At 38.5% G+C, this 22,061-nt stretch overlaps 2 protein-coding genes and 1 pseudogene across 10 annotated transcripts; 2 read left to right on the top strand and 1 right to left on the bottom strand.

The window, feature by feature from the left end:
* The first annotated feature begins 1,246 nt into the window (after positions 1 to 1,246).
* Positions 1,247 to 11,023, top strand: LOC103705632 (sec-independent protein translocase protein TATC, chloroplastic). 8 transcript variants are annotated; one of them, XR_015968558.1, is made up of 5 exons: positions 1,247 to 1,674; positions 4,006 to 4,304; positions 5,002 to 5,292; positions 6,004 to 6,287; positions 8,149 to 9,109. XR_015968558.1 is itself a non-coding variant. In XM_008789432.6 (4 exons), exons 1-4 carry the CDS (start codon positions 1,431 to 1,433, stop codon positions 6,211 to 6,213), a joined length of 1,047 nt encoding a protein of 348 aa, XP_008787654.1. In that variant the 5' UTR covers positions 1,285 to 1,430; the 3' UTR covers positions 6,214 to 6,481. The 8 variants fall into 8 exon arrangements, 2 of the variants coding, with proteins under 2 accessions (XP_008787654.1, XP_008787655.1); XR_603815.6 differs by lacking the exon at positions 8,149 to 9,109 and adding an exon at positions 6,366 to 6,481 and having other exon boundaries at positions 1,264 to 1,674; positions 4,003 to 4,304; XR_015968554.2 differs by lacking the exon at positions 8,149 to 9,109 and adding an exon at positions 10,297 to 11,023 and having other exon boundaries at positions 1,284 to 1,674; positions 4,003 to 4,304.
* Positions 8,250 to 8,951, bottom strand: LOC148715342 (uncharacterized; annotated as a pseudogene).
* Positions 11,024 to 11,458: 435 nt separating the features above from the next.
* LOC103705631 (ribosomal protein L7/L12 domain-containing protein) lies at positions 11,459 to 13,184 on the top strand. 2 transcript variants are annotated; one of them, XM_008789430.6, is made up of 2 exons: positions 11,459 to 12,219; positions 12,744 to 13,184. In XM_008789430.6, the coding sequence occupies exon 1, from the start codon at positions 11,592 to 11,594 to the stop codon at positions 12,204 to 12,206; it is 615 nt and encodes a 204-aa protein (XP_008787652.1). In that variant the 5' UTR covers positions 11,459 to 11,591; the 3' UTR covers positions 12,207 to 12,219; positions 12,744 to 13,184. The 2 variants fall into 2 exon arrangements, with proteins under 2 accessions (XP_008787652.1, XP_008787653.1); XM_008789431.6 differs by having other exon boundaries at positions 12,642 to 13,184.
* Positions 13,185 to 22,061: the final 8,877 nt, after the last annotated feature.

The raw sequence follows: 22,061 nt of genomic DNA, 5'->3' as shown, positions 1-22,061 counted from the left end.
GGTGCCTGATCTAATGGCAAACTTGGCCTACTTAATAGTTGTTAAATTGCTCTTGCTGAAATTCTAACATCTTTGCCAACCATTTGAATAGGGTTGTGGTATGGAGTAAGATTTTCATGATGAAGTGATTTTATTATAATAAATCAGACCGCTTATTATTACACTAAAAGCAATTGCTATTAGTGTAGGCGCTATTCTAATACCTCAATCGTCCAGTGGCCCCTGTAGCGCGAAGCGCCTCGAGTCAACTTGACCGACACCCAGCTGGCCTCCGCCACGTGTGACCCACACACCAGAGACACCAGGCATCCATGCTGGCAGGCGGCAGAACTGACTCGGCCTTTTTGTTAGTAAAGGCGTTACTCTAATACCTCAACCGTCCAGAAGCCCTTGTAGCGTGAAACGCCTTGAGTCGACTCGATCGACACCCAGCCGACCTCCGCCACGTGTGACTCACACGCCAGAGACACCAGGCATTCACGCTGGTAGGTGGCAGGACTGACTCGGCCCTTCAGGCCTCCGCCAACAAATTATCAACCATTTATTATTATATATATTTTAAAACTATTCATTATTAGAATAAATGACAATTGTAATAACTATTATAATGTTATAGTGGAAAACTACTAATGATGTTGACAAAAAAAAAACAACTAATGATAGCAAAGGGACATCATTATTGTTCAAATCATCATTTAGTACAAAGATACAATTACAATAAAATAATTAAATTTTTTTTTAAATTTAAAAATTTTGAAGATATTATTTATAAACACAGATAATATTTAAACAAATAAATAGTGATCAAATAGTAGTCTTTAAATTTTTTTATTTTACAGAAAGATGAACAGTGCGACCGACTAGATGACCTCATATGCGGCCCACCACTCTGGAGAGTTCACCTGGAGCTATTATGCGTCAGTGCCTGAGTTCCTGTGTTATTTTTTTTTTCTTGATTTTGTTGGCCGTACCATGCCTGGCATGTGTGAGATACCATTGTATCCAATTTTTTTTAAAATTTAAATATTAATCTATCTATTTTACTATACAATATGTGCCCTCAAATGCATGTTCTTGGGGCTCAGCATATTTACAATTTTCTAGATGTAGTGGCTATCGACATATCTTCCATGGATCTTATACTAGACGCAAATCAAATGAATTCTAATATTTATTTTTTTAGTTTACTAAATTCAAATACTCTTTTTTTTTTTCTAAAAGAAGAAAACAAAAACACTAACGTCGAATGGGGCCAGGCGAGAAAGGGTGGGGAGGAGGGAGAGACAGAAGGGTGGGGGCGGGTTGGAGGCGAGAAGCCGTCATAATATCTAGCGCGAGCCATTTCTGGCTCACCTCCAAAACGAGAAAGAGTGGAGAAGAGAGAAAGAGAAGCCTGGTCCGCAGGAAGAGTGAGAGAGAAAGAGAGACAGATGGGAAGCGCGTCTCTGCTCTCCCATCCACAACTTAGCAGCTGCTTTCGCCGCCTCGATCCGGCCGGGCAGCACCGATACGCTGCCCCACGGATCAAAGCAGCGCCCTTCCGGAGCTCTCCCCGCAGGCATCGTCGGCTCCTCCGCTCCGCTCTCGAAGACGACGGCAGAGAGGGGCGGCAACAGGAACAGCAGCAGCAGCCGTCGTTGGGCGGGGTTGGGGCCGCCGTCGAGGAAAGACCCGGTAGGAATTTCTTCATCCTTTTCAACAGTTCTTTTGAAATTTTCTTTTGAGACTCCGAGTTTCGGATATTTTGTAACTTTAAAAAGTATAGATTTTTATCATTTTCGTAGATTCGAAGTTTTCAAATTTCAGAGGTTTTAGATTTTGGGGAAATATTTCCTTGGTGAATAGAAATTTTTATGACCGAAATAAGAAAATATCTACTCTGAATCTCCCACTCAAGATAGAATTTTCCAGTTTCATGTTCTGATGGATTTTCTTGAATTTTCACTTCACGAGCAAGCGACAACATCATGACCTGTTATTTTAAGAATCATGCAAAATCATACGAAATTACGAATTCCCTTACAGTAATGGCTTTGAAAGTTAATTTTTTGCATCTTCGACTCTAAATTAGTGATTTTTCTTAAGCGAGGTCTTGGATTTCATAGTTTTGTTTGTTGAAAGTTGTTCCTATGTTGATGAAATTGTGATGTTGTTGCAAATTTGAAGCCTGGCAGGGTAAAGAAGTAGAAAAGCGCATCATGATCTGATCCATTTTCATAATTCTTACAGCTACTAGATTTTTTAATATGAGAAGAGGGATGAGGAAGGGGTGAAGGTGTGGTAAACCATAACCTACCTTTGTGATTCTAACCTGAGTTTCAATGTTATTGGTTGATTCAGTTGTCTCTCTTATATGGGTTTGTCATACAGTTATAACATTGTGGGTTCGGTCCAGTATTATGTATTTCATGTGATCTACGAATATGTGAAATTTTTGTTATGTAAAGGGGGTGAATAAGATTGAGATTTTAGAGGTAATGGCTTAGAATTGTTGCACAAACCTGAGGACTGTTGCACAAATGGTTCCTAAAAAGTAGGTTTTATATTTCATTTTCCAAAACAAGTGTTGAGAATGGTTGATATGCTTCCCTGCTTCCTTCTCTCTGTGAAAAGGTTGAAGATTCTTTAATTGGTGAATTTGGTGGAAGGAATCTCATGGTGACACTATATCCAAAGAAATTAATGAATGAACATATTGTTGGATATACTTTGATTTTTAATGAATAAATATACGTAAAGAACCTTTCTTTTCAGGGAATCATGCAAGTCTCTTTAATAAAACAAAGTCAAAGGAAACTTAAGTACTGCAGTTACAGCTTTGGCTTGAGGAAAGGGACTAAGGGATCTTTAACGCATAGAATTAAGAAAGAAGTGCTATTATGCTAGAGTTACACATGACACTAGTGTTATCACTTGCTGATGTAGTTATAATTTAAATGGGGCATTGGTTAAGGTCTTGTTACTTTTCATAAAATTTTAAGTTAGCATTTTAATGCATATGATTTGTTAACTACAGACAATGTTTTTTTTCTTTAAAAGCCAAACTATTGATAGTGCTATTTTTCTTCTAACATGTTAATCCCATAGAGATTTGGTGCTGAATTTGCAAAGGGTATAGCTTGAGGCAATGCCTCAAAATATGGATGACTTTATGGACAATATAACAAGGAAATGCTTGATATTTCCATAAAAAGAGAGCCAATGCTTTTCATTTCTTTTACTCGTACAGATTTTTTGGAAATTTTTTTGGAAAATAAGCTGGTTTTGTGTTTGTACTTTGATGATAGACCCATCTTTATATGATGTTGAAATTACAAAACTTGATTAGAATGGAAAAAAGGCATTTATTATTGGACCTATCATCAATGTGCTTTAACACTTTAAAGCATTCCTCTGCTTCTACATATAGTTCTGTATTGGTTGATATACGTGGATACCAAAGATAACCCAGTAATAAGGTGATCTCCAAATATAACGATCGCTTATCATATAGCTGAAGATTAGTATATGTAATGTGAAACTTCATGCAAATAATTTTTCAATCGCTATATCTTTACATATGTCTATTATTTATGTTCATTTCCTTTATTTTGCCATTCCATGGAAATGGATGTCCAGTTTAGTTATGTCTGTAAGTACTCTGACTCATACATAACTATTCTTGTCATTCGCTACTCTGACTCATACTTGACAATGTAGTTCTCAACATCGGCAATCAGTCATCCAATACTTTCTCTGTGATCAGCAGCTATTGTAAGTTGAGTCCCGCCATGCATTGGCAGCTTTATAAATCTATAACTGTAACTGATAATTTCCTATTTATACATCTAATTTGCCTTGAAATATCAGATGCTTTCACCTGGTACTAGATCAATATTTTCTAAATCTTGCTAAGTAACCCCAAGCATTGGAACCAAAATCATTTCTTTTAAGATGCAACATGGAATGGAATACATAACTTTATATCCATGACCTAAATTCAATTAATAATTTTTGTTGTAGCAGAGAACTTCCAAGAAGACTCCGCAGAAAGCATCAAGCAAGATAATGGGCAAAGCCCTGTCTATAGTTTTCTTTATCCTAGCAAAGAGCTTCTCCCTGATGATAAAGAGATGAGCATTTCTGACCATTTAGAGGAGCTTCGCCAGAGAATATTTGTCTCTGTTTTGGCTATAGGAGCCGCTATCTTAGGTTGCTTTGCTTTTTCAAAGGATTTAATATTGCTCCTTGAAGCCCCTGTAAGTGCTCAGGGAGTTCGCTTTCTGCAACTATCTCCTGGGGAGTTTTTCTTTACAACTCTGAAGGTAAACTTTCAAAAATGTTGTTGTTGTCTTTACTTACTATTTGTCTTTATTAGAGGTGTTCTACATAATTACTGCTATGACATACTTTTTGCTTGTCTTGCAATTACACCATTTTTTTTTGAAGCTGATTCTCCTCTTCAGATGTATTTGTTTATTACAATTTAGTAAATCCTATGCTAATTGATTCCATCACGTCTTTGTGGCACTGGATGTCTGAATAGCCTTTTCTAATGTCTCTTTCTCATTAATAATGGCTGAGATTTATTGAACATTGGGCTATTTTTACTCTCTCTTATATAACAAACTTCAGTGAGATTAGAAAATGTCCAAAGATGTATACCTTCGATCATGTATAATTAAAAACTAATTGGATTTACTATGAAGTAAAGGCTGTCTTCACTCACGGTACTTCTAATATTGGTTTAAATCTGGCGACATGCAGAAGAAGTGATTCTGCTTATTATGACAGAAATGTTTCTGTTCTCTCTCTCTCTCTCAACAAACTTCTGTGAGATTAGAAAAGGTCCAAAGTTATATTCCTTTGATCATGCATAATTAAAAACTAATTGAATTTACCATGAAGTAAAGGGCTTTCTTCACTCGTGGTACTTCTGATATTTGTTTAAATCTGTCCACATGCAGCATTTTAAAGAAGTGATTCTGCTCATTATGACAGAAATATTTCATTGTTAAGCAGGTATCTGGTTACTGTGGGCTGCTTCTGGGGAGTCCTGTCATCCTCTATGAGATCATAGCATTTGTTCTTCCTGGTTTAACAAGGGATGAGAGAAGGTTCCTAGGCCCTATTGTCCTGGGCTCTTCGGTGCTTTTTTATGCTGGCATTGCTTTCTCCTATTCAATTCTAACTCCCGCAGCCTTAAATTTCTTTGTCAACTATGCGGAAGGGGCAGTGGAATCATTATGGTCTATTGATCAATACTTTGAGTTTGTCCTCGTGCTTATGTTCAGCACAGGACTATCCTTTCAGGTACTGGCGAATATTTCCATACATTTATATTAAATTATGATATTGCATATTACTTTAGAGATCCCTCTCGTCAAACCACATTATGCCCTAAGTAATTCATCTTAGGAATGAAAGGCTATGTGTTTGGGTGGAGTTGTCTCTTAATGGCAGATTAAGTGGAGATTAGAAACAAGAATTTCTCGAGTTTTCTGTTGTCATAGAATTCTCTCTCCTCTCTCTCTCTCTCTCTGTGTGTTTCTGTCTTTTAACGGCTTGTAGCGTATGCTAAATAGTTAGAAGTCGTCAATTTTTTTGTAGCCCATCTCATTCCCTCATATATAACTATACAGCATACAGAAAAAAATTATACAAATCACTCCTGGTACTTGTAATATATGTATTCCATTTTTTTCATTAGTTCATTGGCCACCCTTCTGTCTTATCTCATGCATTGTTCTTCCGGCACATCTAAACATCATCATTGCTTCTACTGAAAGACTAAGAGTAATTTAACAGTTCATATGTGACCTTCTCAGCAGATATAGGGATTGAATAATAGCCCAAAACTGCTGCTATTTGATTCTTTCTGGTAAATGAGTTTGCACATCTATAAATCTATGAGAGATGTTAGTTGGGCAAGGGTTGTTGCAGTTAAGAGACCGTATTCAGGGTCAAGCAAGCTGAAACTTATTGCTAACTTATTGCACATGCTTTTTAATTTTTGATTTGTAGGTTCCGGTTATACAGCTCTTGTTGGGACAAGTTGGTTTGGTGTCTGGGGACCAAATGCTCTCCATCTGGAGATACGTTGTGGTTGGTGCTGTTGTTGCTGCTGCTGTGCTTACACCATCAACCGATCCCTTGACCCAAATACTGTTGGCAGGGCCACTGTTAGGGCTCTACTTAGGTGGTGCCTGGATGGTGAAGCTAATTGGCCGTTAACTGCTTCACCTAATGCATAATTTGCATTCGAATGGGTCTACAAAAAGCCATGATGTATCATTGGCACACAAGAGGTAAATGTCATTTACATTTAATATTCTCTCTGTTTTTGAATTATGACCACTCCCAATGTAGTATAGTTTTATATACAGGTGGATGGGAGGCCATGTACTTCTGTTATTCTTTCATGGGCCACGACATTTTTTGTTTGCTATATTTAATTACATATTTGTACATCAGCTGGCAAGAAATTTATCCAGTTAAAGCAGATGTTGGTGCATTCTGATTCCTGAGGTGTACCACCTCTGGAATTCTCTTTTTTGTTTTTTTCACTTCACCTCATGAAGCAAACAGAGTGAGAACAGAAACCAATGCGATAGCATTTTTTTCTAAGCAAGACAACGTGATATTTTTTAACTCTTTGATTCCGTTATTCCACCCAAAAAAGGAGGCAGTTTGACTGTTTCTGGCTTGTCATTTGGCATTTGACTATTCTTAAGCAGAAGTAATCCTGGAAAATTACTCCAGATATTCAAGACTTAGTTTTGCTACTAAAACCCTGAGACTGAGGTAGTTTTTGGAAGCCATTTCCTTGTCATGATTATTAGAGTGTTTCAAAAAGATCTTGTGCTCCATTTAGTTATGAAACAGTGGTGTTTTGGCTCATCCATCTGTAACTTCTGCTTTGGTAATGAACATAACTACCAAAAGCATAGTTATCGTCTCTCTTTGTGATGCATAGATAAAAACACAACCTAGCTCAGAATTGGGGCCTTGCAGAAAATAGTTGGCGGGAGGAAAACTGGTGTAGGAAATGATGGTCTGGAAAGATCTTAATGTGGAAATCTGGAATTATTATCATGAAGAAGGCAAAAGTATCATGCATGTATGTGTAAAATGAATCCTGTCCCCTATAGAATTCTTTTAGAAACGGGGAAAAACACAGACATGAACCTGTAATCAGCTCGGCTCAGTTTCACCCCTAGTCTGATGCTGGAAATTTTAAGGACACAGCTGTGCGATTCATTACTTTATCTAAGTTTGATAAACACAAACTAATGTAAGAGGTATACATAGGGATATGTATGTATATGTATATATATACATAATCTCATTGTTTACAAGAAGAGGAAAGAAACAGAAGGTACAATATGCCAACTCATAAATGTTACTGCTCTCGTTAGTTTTTTGGCGTTAGATAAAACCCATCACAATCAGTGAACTGGAGAACTTCTCGCAGAATCGGATATGGTTAATTGAAGTAAATGGTAGTATATCTGTAGGATTGTGTAAATCTCTTGCATTAGGATGCTGATTGATGGTAAGTTTTAATGGCTGGCAGGCTCTGAATATTGGGTAGATGCACATAATGAAAGTGATGAGATTGTTTACATTTAATACTGTTTGTATGCATAATCTTGATGCTCTTGTAAGAAGTACATATTAGGAATTATAGCATTTTACTTCTTGAATATGGGTTGTCATTCATGTAACCTGTTACATGGGTTTTAGCCATTCAGATTGCACATGGTAAATCAACAATGGGCTTGCATCAAACAACGACAGGGAAGGAAAAGGAAAAGTAATGTTCATGGTCATGTAACTGGTCTTTGGTAAATCAGCTTATAAAAATTTGAAAAATCAAATACACAACATTTTTCTCTCCTTTTATATTAATTTCAGCCAACAATCACAAGAAAAATTTGTACATATATCTCCAATATGATCCGTTAGAGAGTGTTGCTGTCATAACAAATGTTGCTTATCTTTTTTTCTTTCTAAAACTGAAATAATTTTTTTAAAAAAGAAAGCTGCTTTTCATCGTGGCCTCTTCATGATCATGGGACCATTTAAGAATCAACCTAATGTGATCAAATTAGAATGCATTAAATTCCCACTCTCTTTGAATCTTTTCTTAAGTTCACTTCTCTGCAGGAATTTCCTCAACAAACGGCCCTCAACTACTGAACTATCATGGCTCCCACAGTTAGGCTAAAAGAAACAGTTCAGATAGTACACAAAATATCCCTGACATCCTACATGGTAAGCCTACCCATTTCAGAGACCACATCATCACCCAATCTACTCTCCAGTTTCCCCAAGGAATTCTCCAGTCCTTCAAAGGCCTGAAACACATCTCATCGACCCCATGTTGCATCTTTTTAGAACTCATCTTCATCTGAGAGATCTCTTGCGGTGGGTAAACAGAAGCTCCAAGCTCATTAACCTGTGCTCCCATCTCTTGGCAGTAGCTCAGCAATCTCTCCAATGAATCAATGCAATCCTCAGTGCTACGCTCACGATTTGAACTGTCGAGCGAGTGAAAGCTAAGAAAGATTATCTCTCTAATGACAGTAAGTGTATCAGACACCACACTAATGGTTAACTGAGCGATGCCCTTCTCCTCATCCTTAATCAAACCACCCTCTTCATCAGTCTTGTATCTTCTCAGCAGCTTCATTGGAAGTTCCATCTGCCGAATCATCAGCAGCAGACTTAAGTTCTCTCATCTCCTGATGGACATCCTTAATGAAGATTGCAGCATCTGTCATGCCCCACACTATGGCAGGGAAGTTTGTGGTGGGGGTCTTCTTGAGGGCATCACATGCTTCCCAAACTAAGCCTGATAGCTTGGGGATCGATAGTTTTTCTTTGGAACTGCTAGAGCCTGCACAAAATCCATCAAAAAGATTAGACTGTTTTATTTTCAACCTAAGAGCTACTATGTGCCTAAGCATAATGTAAAGCTTTCCATCTTACAAATGGAGAAGACATCATTTGAAGCAAATACGAACAGGAGTTGACCAAGAAACAGAAAAGTAATCTTAAGCATGCGATTATTTGGACAAGTTATTCTCTGATTCAATTCACAATTCACAGTTTTTAAGACCCAAGACTTTGGACTTATTTCTTCAATCAGTATAATTTTTTTATCCCAATTTCTGTCTTGTCTGTTGATAGCGGTGAAAGCAAGAAATATCAAATCTAATACTCCGGGCTCATCAATTCCTTTCTGTCTTGTGATTGTATGTGCTGAGATCACGTTACAAACTATAAGGTCTGGGGTTATTAAATTGATGAAATATGACGAACCCTAGCGATCTGTATTTTGGTCAGTAACATATTACTAAGAAATATACAGATTAAAATGCTAATCCATTTTTCTAATGGGTTCATGGAGTGGTCAAATTCAACCGAACAAGAGCTACAGTAATTAGGTATCTTCTTTTGTTATACAATGACATGTCTAAATGGGTGTGGAATTATTTAAACAATTAGTTGGTAGAGCCATACATACATCAGACCCTTTGTTCTCTCTTCTTTCCTTACTCTTCCCTTCTCTCCTCTAATCTGCTTTCTGTGATGTTTTTTTTTTTTTTTGGTAAAAACGGCTACTCATATCATATAGTTCGAACGTGAGTACAGCCCTCCAAATCACGGGAGCATTCTGTGATGTTTACCATGTACATTTACACACATGATGCACATAATGCATGCATAGGAACACATACACATGCATAAGCATTTGTGTTTCAATACCATTTTTTCATCACAATGGAGTATAAAAAAAGCAAACAGGAGGAGAAGCCATGCATCACAATAGTAATTGGAAAGATGCCCTCAGAAGCACAAACAACAAAACAGACCGAAACACATAAATTCTGATTCAGTAAGGCACCATTGGAAGAAAGAAAGAATAAAATTGAAGAATGGAAGGGAACATGGTAACAAGAGGAAAGGGAGAGAACCAAAAACATTGCACTTTGAGTTTTAGATGCCAGCCCTTTCTATCTTCAAGCAGCCAGCTTTTTAGCTTCTACAAGCAATAAGTTTACCCTTCTTTTATTGAACTTTTTATTACATGCCAATTAGGTTAAGCATCTCTAGTTTATATTTGTTTATATTCTATCTTATTAAGGAGTGAGTTCATGTACATTATCAGAATAACAGGCTCATGTTAGCTGTAGAAGAGCTAAGTGGCCTGTTGGATTTCCACAAGCCCGATGGCTGCTACCTCGGAAAAAGGATAAATATAGCGTTTCCAGCTTAAATTTGAGGCGGTTCCCATGGTTGCTTGTTTAGGGATCTCGTTGGCGAGTTTGGTGACCTGGGACCATTCCACCTCGTCGAGAGACGAAGCTGCTGACTTGTCGAAGTAAAGGTAAGTCAAAGGAAGAATTGGAGGAAGAAGATCTAAGAGGAGAGCGGAGAAAGTGACGAAGACTCCGCCTAATCTTTCTCAAAAAAGAAAGATTAAAAAAGAAGAAAAGGAGGAGAACGGAGATGGCTAAACCTAATTTAACCGCGCATTGTGCTAATTGCAGACTACTAGATTGAGGATTTATAAATTTGTTTCATTATTTGGATCATTTTTGTGGAAACAAATTCATTGAGAACTAGTTAGTAATTTAGACGTATGATTTATTAACAAAATTTTCATGACTTTTGAAAGCAAAGCCTGTTGATTATTACGATTGCCTTCACAAGCAAAGGCAACTTTCAAGTCGGCAGGTGGTACTATTCTGACAACCCGACCTCACTCAAGAGTTAAGAATGGATACTCGAAAGGCTATCAATCAAAGGAAAGAAAGAGGATTTTCCTCGGAAAACTCTCCTCTCGGCTAGTAACTCCTCGATCTTGAACTCATACGGTCCATCATCCTTGAAACTATCATATGTGCCTCTGTCCTTGAAAGCAATCTTTTTTTAGAAAGCGGAAGAGGTCAGGAACCCCCTATTCGTCTCTCTCAAGCCATTTTTAAAGTCAGCCGATCAGTCTTTAGTTAAGTAAGTTAGCCGTTTGGAATCCAATGGAGATCTTAATAATACAACCTGTCCCATATGCGAAGCAAATCTTGAACACCGTCAATATAAGATTTGATATTTAATCATATAAACCCCTTTGATGTTTTAGCATGTTTTAATGGTAAGAAATTCCATTTGAGTTCTTGTCATATTTTGACATATACACCCATAATTTGACAGAAATAAGTATTTGATGTTTTTGCATGTGTTGGAGTTGTTTTGATATTCCATAATTTTTTTTCAAAAAACATATCCCATAAATGACCAGGCATGCAAATTTATGTTCAAAATAATCATGAGATATTTCACAACCTTACTTTACATTGTTTGGGCCAAATCCACAGACATATTTTACGTGTGCATATGTTAGCCCAAATCCAGCCCATGTACTTACATCATCGTAGTGGGCCTAGTGGCTTGGGATGAAAAAATTGGAACCTGAACTTCCCAAGTCCAAGCCACTAGCCCGCAGACTTTGCCAGTAAAGGAGCACCGGAAATGGCCGGTTCACCGTCTCTTCTTCCCTCTCCTAGGCCCTAACCCTAATTCCCTGCTCTCCTTCTCTGGAGAAGATGAGCTCTCTCCTTAGATGTGGCCACCGTCTCCTCTCCTCAAAACGCTCGAGATCGATCCCTATCCTCCGACGCTTCTCCCTCCCGGCGAAAGAGGACGCCGACGATGGAGGGGAGTCGGAGGTGTTCGACCAGCGGAAGCTCCCCGCCGACTACGACCCCTCCACCTTCGACCCGGCGACCGCGCGGAGCCCACCTTCTGACCGTGTCTGGCGCCTGGTCGACGAGGTCTCCGCCCTCACCCTCGCCGAGGTCGCAGAGCTCTCCTCCATCCTAGTGCGGAAGATGGGCCTGAAGAACCCGCCGGTCATCGGCGTCATGAACGCCGGGGGCGGCGGGGCCGGGACCGCCGCTGCCGGGGCGGCGGGGGCGCCGGGGACGGAGGAGAAGAAGCAAGAGAAGACGGTGTTCGAGCTGAGGCTGGACTCGTTCGACGCGGCCGCTAAGATCAAGGTGATCAAGGAGGTGAGAGGGTTTACGGATTTGGGGCTGAAGGAGGCGAAGGACTTGGTGGAGAAGACGCCGACCATTATCAAGAGAGGCGTCTCGAAGGAGGAGGGGGAGCAGATCATTGAGAAGTTGAAGGCCGTTGGAGCAAAGGTTGTTATGGAGTGATGAAGAAATAGAGGTATTCTTGTTATAATTTCTATAATTTGTTCACTATGTTTTAATTCTCATGGATGTAGATACAAATTGGATCAAAAGTTTGGATTTTTGCACCATTTTATCTTGTTATATTATGGGAGCTTGTGAAAAAGGTAGGCTTTGGGCGCAAAGAAGATGAAGAAGGCACGAGAAGATCTCTGCTATATGTTTCTTGCGCCTATGTTTGGACGCCAAGATGTTGGTGGGTTGACAAAACATTTTGTAGGGGGATGCTTATATTATTCTTCAATCTTTTGCATTCAGGAGATCAGTTCTTGGCTCGGTTATGACTGTGCTCTCACAACTGTCTCATTGATGATATAATTCTCATTTATTTAGCAAAAAGTAAATAAATCGAGAAGTTGCTTATTGATCAAACTTTTCACATATTACTTTGATTCACAGGCTTAAGGCACACTTTAGAATAAATCCTGATGCTGTCATGTGCATGCGTTGTTCTTTAGTTTTGCTCTATACTTCAGTGACACGAGAGAAAAATTGCTGCAGTATGCGGGCAGCTGGGATATTGCCTAGTGCCTGGGTGGTATACTAGAAGGAGCTAGAAGAGGATGGGAAAGGAAAGGAGGGCGGAGCGGACATGAGAGAGGAGAGGAGGTGGGGGAGAAGGATGGAGGAGGAGAGGAGGCTGGTTGCTGCATAATGATTGAATGGCATTTTCTGCTGGATCAGCATATAGTTCAGGCCACTCATGCAGGCCTCCTAGGCCTTTGTGAGCACCTAGGCAATGTTAAGAAGCCACATCAACAGCTTTAGAGCAATGATATAACTTATGTATTGTCTTATGAATTGTTCACAACTTGGAGTTCCATTTCCTAAAGTTCATCCTGTTTGCATAGTCCTAAGGTATTAGAATTAAGTGCTTGATCTTTGTATTGTTAACACTTGCTTGTTATTGCTTGCTAAAGTTCACCAAATGCCTCATTCAAATCAAGTCTGTGATTGATTAGTATACCTTCTGCCAGTAGCATGTTTCATGATTCAACAACAGGCAAACTCAGAGGTTTGTGACATGACACTTTTTTTAGTAATCAATATGTTATCCAGATAGCCTTTGTTGGTTAACAATTTAAATTAGGCAGATGTTTTTTTTTATTAGCAAAGAATTTCAATTGCTTCCCATTTATGAATGTTGCGAGGACTTGCTCTTTCACTTTTGTAATGAGCTGACAGAAAGAGTTTATTATGGGAAAATAAATGTTTTTATTATCATAGTATAACTACAACTGATATGTCTCATCCCATTTGTTTGGAGTTTTGCTATATCAATCATGTTTCAGTAATCACTGTGATTCATGTACTGCTCTGCATATTGTGAGGATCCTCTTATACTAGATTACATCCAAGAGTTGGTGTCTAGACTTGACCCAAATTGTCCAAAAACGTCAAATGCAATGAATTGCACCCACTAGCAATAGCATAAGAGCAAAAGGTGGAAAACTGAAAGAGGATAAGAGGGGGAATCCCCTCTCTAGTGCCTGCTTTGTTTCCACTTAGCATGAAGGCATTGGAAATCCCCTTGGCCATTCACCATGTAGTGTTTTTGTCCCGCTCCAACGAATCAAACAGTATAGCTGGCCTTTTAAAAGTCTAGTAAATTCTTCGAGAGTCTTATCATTATACAGTAGCACAACACTTAAAGAACTTCGCCTGCTTGTTATAGTTCTGATGGAGATACTTCTGGTTCGCATTATCATGGTATAAATTTGTTAGAAGATTATATCACATCTGGCACAGCTCATTAAGTGCTGCAAAATATCATCCCTCAGGCAGTTTTTTGTTTGGTAGGAATTCCTTGAGCAGTTAATTTGGAACATCTTTTTTGAGACTCGCCCACTCTATCTTGCAACTTCGTTGATCGTCAGTGAGATAAGCAACTTGAGGTTTAAAGAGTTGAAGGTCATTAATAATTGTAAAATTACTCGAGTATCTCAAAGGAAGATAGGAGCAGGTAGCTGCAAGAGTGTTCTGGGATCTAAGCTGTCTTATGTTGGTCCAAGGAATAGAGCTGATTCAACAGAATCTTACTCATGAGTATTGTGGAGGGACTAATGCAAGGGACCCGTCATTTCATGTTGTGTTTGAAAAATAATTATACATATAACCTGAATAAGTTAGACATTGAATTTATATTGATAACCCTATTATATTAATGTATGTATATAACTAATGACAAAATGTTCAAAATTGTTAACGGATGAGGCATATTGTTGAATGATCAAGGTGTATAATACACATACACGCTATTGTCACATGTCAGGTTATTCTACATGAGGCACTATTTTGCCAAATAATGTATCATTTCATGTATGCACTTCTCCACCTTTTGTTTGAATGACATGGTAATGATGGGAGGAATTGTTAACTCCTGAGCCCTGTGACAACTTCATTGACCTATATTATGATATGCTCAGTTTAATCTAGTCACAACCATTGCTTTTAACATTTTTCCATCGTTGTATGCTCATTTGGTTTTTCCCACTGAGCGGTTCATTGATATCTGAAGATTGCTCATTCTGCAGCCACTGGAATTTAAACATGCTAAAGGCATTTGAAATTGTAAAATAGTTACCAAAATATCTTTCCAGTATTTGCGGCTCAAACTTGCTTCAACAATTAGCAGACATGAGTATTATCTCTGTGGCTGCCTTGGCTCTACCTTATCACTGATGAGTTCACAGCCTGGCTATGCAATCTTGAGTTTAATGAATTCCCTCTTCATATACTTCCATGATCCTTTTTTTTGGGTTTACTTGACTGTTGTAAATCCTCACCTAACTTTTAAGACCATTTCTGTACGCGATTGACACCATTTTTTTTTTAAAAAAAAGATGTTGCCTCTTACATAGATGGAGTTATAATGTGAATCAGCGGCAGAAAATGTTATCATAAATTTCATGTCTTTTTCTTTAATTACATGTTGAATCTACTGAAGCATAACCCACACTTATTAAAAAGGAAAAAAATAATAAAACAAGTTGCTTAATGTTTGAGTTGTTGATCGTGTATGCAGTGTATATTGTAGCCTGTCTTGCTTTACATTGACATATTGATTTTGGTCGTGCTTTGAGGTCTGTTCTGGTATTACAATTGTTGATGCAGCTAAGTTCCTAACAAATCAGCAATTGTTTGACACTTGGCCTCTGGGTATATCCTCTAAAAGTTGCAAATAATGTCTCCATGAAATCTCGGCCAAATATTTGCATTCATAGAACTGGCATTGGTTTCAGTATATTGAGCTAGTGTTGATAGCTTATTGTATCGCTGTGTTTAAGAGTGAGTGGTTGCATGAATGAGTTATAGATGCACTTGTTGTTAATGTTGAACTGTCTATATTTTATAGGATATCTCATGGCATCTTTCCTACTGCGAAGCTCTCTTATAGTTAGTGATTGCTTTGCATTTTATCTTTATTGGTCACCTCTGAAGTGTCTTTCCTTAAGTATAGTTCAATTGACAAATCAGGCCAAGGATGAATATCATCAACACATAGTGATAACCATATAACTAGCTGTGGTCATGTCTAGGCAGTTAAACTACTGAAATTTGTATTGAATATTAACCGGTAAAGCTGATTGAAATTTTTCGGAGTGAGCCTTCTGCCAAATGAATGTTTTTATTGTTTGGGTAAGTTCTTCATCCTGGTTACGTTCATTACTCTCTTTTTCCTCATCTTACATCAGTTATTTCAGTTCATCCAATGTGCCTACTCGTATGACTAGATATATGCTATGTTCATAGCGAGAGTTTCTACGGCATCTGTTACTTTTCTAGAGAACTAGATAGCTTCTTGTCAACTAGCATGAAGGTGATGTTATTAGTGAATATGAAAACAAAAAGAAGCACGAGAGTGACATTTTTTAGGTCCTATCGATGATAAGTTGAAAAGAGAGGTCTGTTTGTCTCTCACCTGTGTGTGATTTGTGTTTTAAGCTGCTCCATTTAAGAGGTTTGAAGTGTGTCAAGCTGTTTTAAAGAGACAAATCAGCCCAAACGTGAATATGATCACAAGGAATAAGCATAGCATGTGACTTCATTGCAAGGTAGATTGCATCATCCATAAACTATTGAGATTTGGGTAGAATGTTTAGCCGGTGAAGCATATTCGAACTTTTCCAGGTTTATTTTATAAAAAAAATCGCTATATTATCACTCGCGAATTAAATTATGGAGAGCAAATAGCTTAAAAGAGAAGAAAGGAAGAGAGAGAACTCGCTTCTTTCTTACCATCACCACTGCCATTACCACTTGTGCTTCTTATCTCTATCCAGCATCGTCGCTAATTTTCTTTATCGATCACCACTGCCTCCAATCTTCATCGACCCATCATCATCATCAAGAATTTCCATCATCACCTATAGCAATCTCTACCATCAACTACCACAGCAAGTGATCTCCACCACTACCGATAGTCTCTACTACTGATACGAAACTTGGTGAGCTTTGCTGTTATCCTATTTCCATCTTTCCATCGTCTACCTTGTCAAGCCGTTTCCACAATCTTCCAATTTATAAATGACATAACAAAAGAATTAATAGTGAGCCATTAACTCTACCTTTTAAGAGAGAGAGAGAGAGATAAAAAAAGCCCAATCCATTTTCAACCAGCTTAAGGAAAAGACAAGTGCGTTAAGTTACCAAACATGTCGTAACAACGGTTGCACTTAAACCTCACCCAAGTTGGAATTTCATCAGGCTATAAATCATGTCTATTAAGACTTGCCAAAGACAATCATTTGTACAAACAACTACCTTCTATGTTATTATAACCTGAAACGTTTCTAATACTGATTTGATTGCTGTCCTCTATTTTCCATACAATTTTTTATTCTACCAGGAAAAAAATCCCAATTTTCTCTTAATCTAATTCATTAAATTGTTCTCTCTCTCTCTCTCTCTCTCTCGTGTGTGTGTGTGTGTGTGTTGGGGGGGGAGGGTGTTATTTGGGGAAAACCTTTATTGGTAGAGATGTCGATCCATGTTTCAATTACAAAGGAGACCCCAATATAAACCTCGATTCATACAAGATCTGGCTGAAGCCAAAAATGCAAGCTAGCTACATCATTATCTGTGCAATTCATCACTTCTGATCAACTTAGGTGGTAATCTTTCATCAAATATTCGCTCCTTACCATGTTTGCATGCAAAGATTGACCAAAAAAAAAAAAGATTAAACGTTTCATGAATGTTCCTTAATACTAATCCTGCAGGCATTCTCTGTTGCAAATCAAAGAAAAAGTGCACTCGTAGAATAGAACAACGTAGCTGATAAGATAATTATCATAATACAGTCTACCAATATTAATTGAAAAGTTAGTTATGCCCTCACCTAATCACTGTGACAATCAGTGCATCTTCTTGCTGTAATTTGATTTTACCATGGAATAGCACAAGAAAATTTAAGATGCTTTGTTGTTTAAGTAAGACATCCATTTAACAGAGGCTTAGTAAAGAGAATAGCAGACCTGTTGTTCCCAATTCGTGAAGCCTCATATCAGAGAAAGAGCAAGCGTCTGCATTGTAGACCCAAAAACTACACTAATACAATGGCCCTTGCCTCCTACATCCAATAGAAAACCCAAAACCATTGCTATTGGAATTCCAATCAGATAAACAAGCCACGAGGTTGATATAAACGCCCATGTGCTGCCATCTGCATCCTATTGCAACACCTGATAAATCAAAAGATGACCACATAATGGTTGTGTAAGAGTTACATTCATTTTCTGAGATGGTAATTTATGTATGCTTGTGCATTGACCATGTTTTCACCGTAATCTATACTCTTGATTAGAATTGTTGTATGTCACAATAGATCACTATTGTTGCAAAGACAACAAAAGCATTTTTCATGAGCTATTGAAGACACAAAATCAAGATTTTGTTCTAACCAGTCCATAGAAGCTGATGGTCCAAAATTAATTTTTTTCAATGGATTCCATTCCTACATTGAACTCATTAATTGTGCTAGTTCTCCAAGTTTTGGTACCCCTAGACAGATGAGTCTGATCCTGGATCCCAGCATAAGCAATGACATCCTTAAAAGGGCGTCCAAGTGCTCCTGCCACTGGATTAGGGGAAAGTCTGATGTACCCAACCTTACCCCCTCATTTGGAGAGAATGTTTTTATATTTCGAACACCTGACACTCATATCACGATGGAGCAACCATACCATTACACAAAGGCACGCCTTCATAATTTTATGCATTCTAAATATGATAATTTTAGATCCCTAAGAACCGGAAATTGCAGGCAGTAACATACAATATTAGATGTGTCTAGCAAATAACTAATTAGATTTGTTTCATCTTGGAGATTTTGACCTCAGACCTTTTTGCTAAGCTTTGACCATTCTCGGTAAAAGACTTTCAACATGATATGTAGTCTTAGTCACTTTCAGTATATCTGCTTATAAAAGACAAGCTATGTCATTTTGCTCACATGACTACAATACCACTGTTTGTTAACTTTCTCATGATTATAATTGATCCACGAAGAATTTCGAGAACAAGGTCATGAGAAAACAAGAATAAACGAATGACTTTGCAGTATGGCCTAGTCTTTTCTTTGATACATTTAGAGTGAACTCTTGCCTCAAATCCATGATTATCGACAATTCCTCATCATACAAGTTATCATTGTAAGTATTTCCATTTATAGCGATGGACATTCCAAACAGCTACATCTTGTAGGAGTGTTAAAATTTTGATATTAAGAATAAATCAATATGGATTGAAAAGATAATTTATAAGTAAAAAAGCAACCACAGAAGACTACAGAAAAACATTTCAAAAATTTTCAACCACAGAAGATAATATCTTAGATTGAATATTGGTGTCGCTGTTACTCTAGTCAAAAGACATAAAGATGAAAGGAATATATTAATTGAGAGGACACCTTGTAGGCTATCCATTATAACTGAGACATAAACCAGAGGAACCATTTCCCTGACATAACTAATGACCTCCTCATTACTATTGGCATACCCCAAGATGCCACGCATGGCAAAAAAGGCCAGAATGGCTCCATAACTGCAAGAAACATCACAAAACGTACTGCTAACTGAGATCTTTATGGTTTCCCCGCTCCTAATTCATTTGACACCTTATTCATAGGAAAAGAAAAAAATGCACATCTTATCAATTATACATGAAGAGATATAAAAAGTGGAATAAATATAAATAGGTATATGAGTTTTGAGCTTACCTGGCAGCAACACCAAGTCCATATGGAATGTCATAGAGCAATGAGATACTGGCCGTGGATTGGTTACTTGGCAACACCCATGGTGGTGATGATGCTATCGTAGGGCATGGTCCAGGTGATCTAGATGATCAGCCACCTTGGCAAGATCACCCTCTCCAGCTTCGCCATGGCTTCGTCGCTTACCAGCATCACTGGCTTCACCCTCCTCGTAAGTCCAATTCCTTCCTTGTGTTCCTTCTCGTGCTTCATTACTATAATTGGCTGACTAATTGACATGATACACATAACAATAGCTTGGAATGGCAAGTGGACGGGAAACTCTATGTGGGCAAGCTTATGGAGCACAACAAAGCTAGGAGTTCACATTTACAGAGCTATTCTATCTCTTGTTGTGGTCTGCTTGTAAGAAGACACCAAAAACAAGATAAGAAGCTCAAACCACCACCATTCAAGGCTAAAATCAATGTTGGCAAAATATTCTTTATTTAATAAATTCATAAGAAAATGAAAAGAAAATTCTAAAATTTACGATGATTTTTACCATATATTATTGCAGATGGAAGTGCCAGCTGTAAGACTCATTGATCCCTCTAAAGCATTCCATTGAGTTTGGTGAGCGAGTAGCTTTGCAAGATCCTGAGTATTTGATAATAGCTAGGACATAAGCATGAAGATGTTCGACTAATGTGATATGCCTATGTAAAGTTGGTTGAACTCCATAAGCATATCACATTGGTTGAACATCTCCATACTTGTGTACTAGCTATGATTAAATACCCAGAATCTTGCAAAGCTACTCGCTCACCAATCTCAATGAAATATTTTAGAGAGATCAATGAGTTTTTACAGTTGACACTTCCATCTATAGTAATCATAAGGTAAAAGTTATCATAGATGATACTTTCACCAATCTCAGAATCTTTCATTTTTCTAACGAATTTATGGAGTACATGATACTTTGCCGACATTGTTTTCAGTCTTGAATAGTGATCGTTTGAGCTTCTTATCTTGTGTTTTGATTTTTCTGAAGATAGACCACAGTATGAGAGAGAATGGTTCTGTAGGTATATATTTTTAGCTTCTGGTATTGTTGTGCTCCATAGGCTTGCCCACATAGAATTTCAAGTCCACTTAACATTCCCCATTGTTGTTACGTGGATCATGTCAGTTAGTTAGCCATGTGTATGCTCCACTTACATACCCCATGCCAGCAGATCTAATGGTCAAGATGAAAAACTTAGAAAAGTATGAAAAAGGTACCAATATGCAGCCTTTTTTTTACAGTTAAAGTCACAAATAGGTTGATTAAAGAGACAACCCTTCATCTTTGGTTCTAACATGTCAGATGCTGCTTGCAGTGTTCAAAGATGAAGTTGCAATATGAAACAACTTCTTTAATCCAACGCCCCACTATAAGCTGTCCCTTTCTAAATGGCCTTGTTTTTTTCTAACATCCCCCTATTATATTCCCTGCTTCTGGGCGTGGTTGCGTGGCCTTACAAACACTTCCTATGGAACCTATGCTACTGGTGCTAACATTCACGAAAATAAAAAAATAAAAAAATAATGGTGAATTTTCGGTAAAGCTACCTTGGGCGAAGGGTAATCGAGCTGGCCTGGCCGGAGATGCCCCGGCGGCGCTGCGCCTTGAGATCCGCGGAGGAAGAGGCCCTCCGCATCCGGCCATCTTCGGAGGAGAGGAGGGGCTAGGGGGACCCTGGGGCGGGGGAAGCGCTCGAAGATGACCATGACGAGGAACATGGAGATGAGAATGACGGTGGCGACGAAACCGAAGGAAACGGCGTCCCCAGTTGCCGAAGTCCCTCCACCTCTCCTTGCCCCCCCCCCCGACGCCCGCTCTCCCCCATTCCCATCTCCTCCTACTCGCAGGGTCTGTCTCGGAGGTCTAGCTCGATTCGTCTCGGTCCTTTTAATTTTATTAGGGAGGAGAGGATCGGTAGTTACCGGAGGAGAGGACCGGTAGTTAGGGAGGAGAAGATTGAGGGGGGAGAGAGAGAGAGAGAGAGGTCTTCTTTTACCCATTTCGACATCTACCATTGCTCTTCCATTCTTCCAGTGAAATGAAGTCTTCCCCATCTTTGGGCATAATTCATTTAGATACCTAGGATTAATTCCTGCCCCTAGGCCTTCTCTAGGTGCCAAAATGATCCCTTTCGAACATATATATATATATATATATATATATATATAGTTATTGCTATCTTTATTATCATCATGGTATGCTCAACCGGTCGATACGGCCGGGTCGGCCCTTACCAAACGGATTTAGTGATCTATCGGTACGATTCTGCCGTACGGATTGAGAGGCCTAACAATATGCAATTTATATAATAAAATAAAAATTGTATGTTCCGCAATTTTAAAGAACAGGTTCTAGTATGCATTTGTAGGCATGCAACATGCCTAATGCTCAAACATATAACTATTTGGGATCTACCTCAAGCTTTGTAAGTTAGATATTGTGCTGTTGGAAGGTGCATATTCTCAAGTCCAAGGGGAAGAAAGAGTGGAACTAACTCAGAGCATGAAATACGTGGAACTGTAAAACCTGTTCGTGAACCAACTTTGGGAACTTGATA

The sequence above is a fragment of the Phoenix dactylifera genome, chromosome 1, assembly GCF_051530095.1.
Source record: "Phoenix dactylifera cultivar Ajwa chromosome 1, Ajwa_hap1_PhDact_Kaust_v1.1, whole genome shotgun sequence".
In the NCBI taxonomy this organism is placed as follows: Eukaryota; Viridiplantae; Streptophyta; class Magnoliopsida; order Arecales; family Arecaceae; genus Phoenix; species Phoenix dactylifera.
The sequence above is the reverse complement of the archived record's forward strand: the minus strand, read 5'-3'. Positions and strand labels throughout refer to the sequence as shown.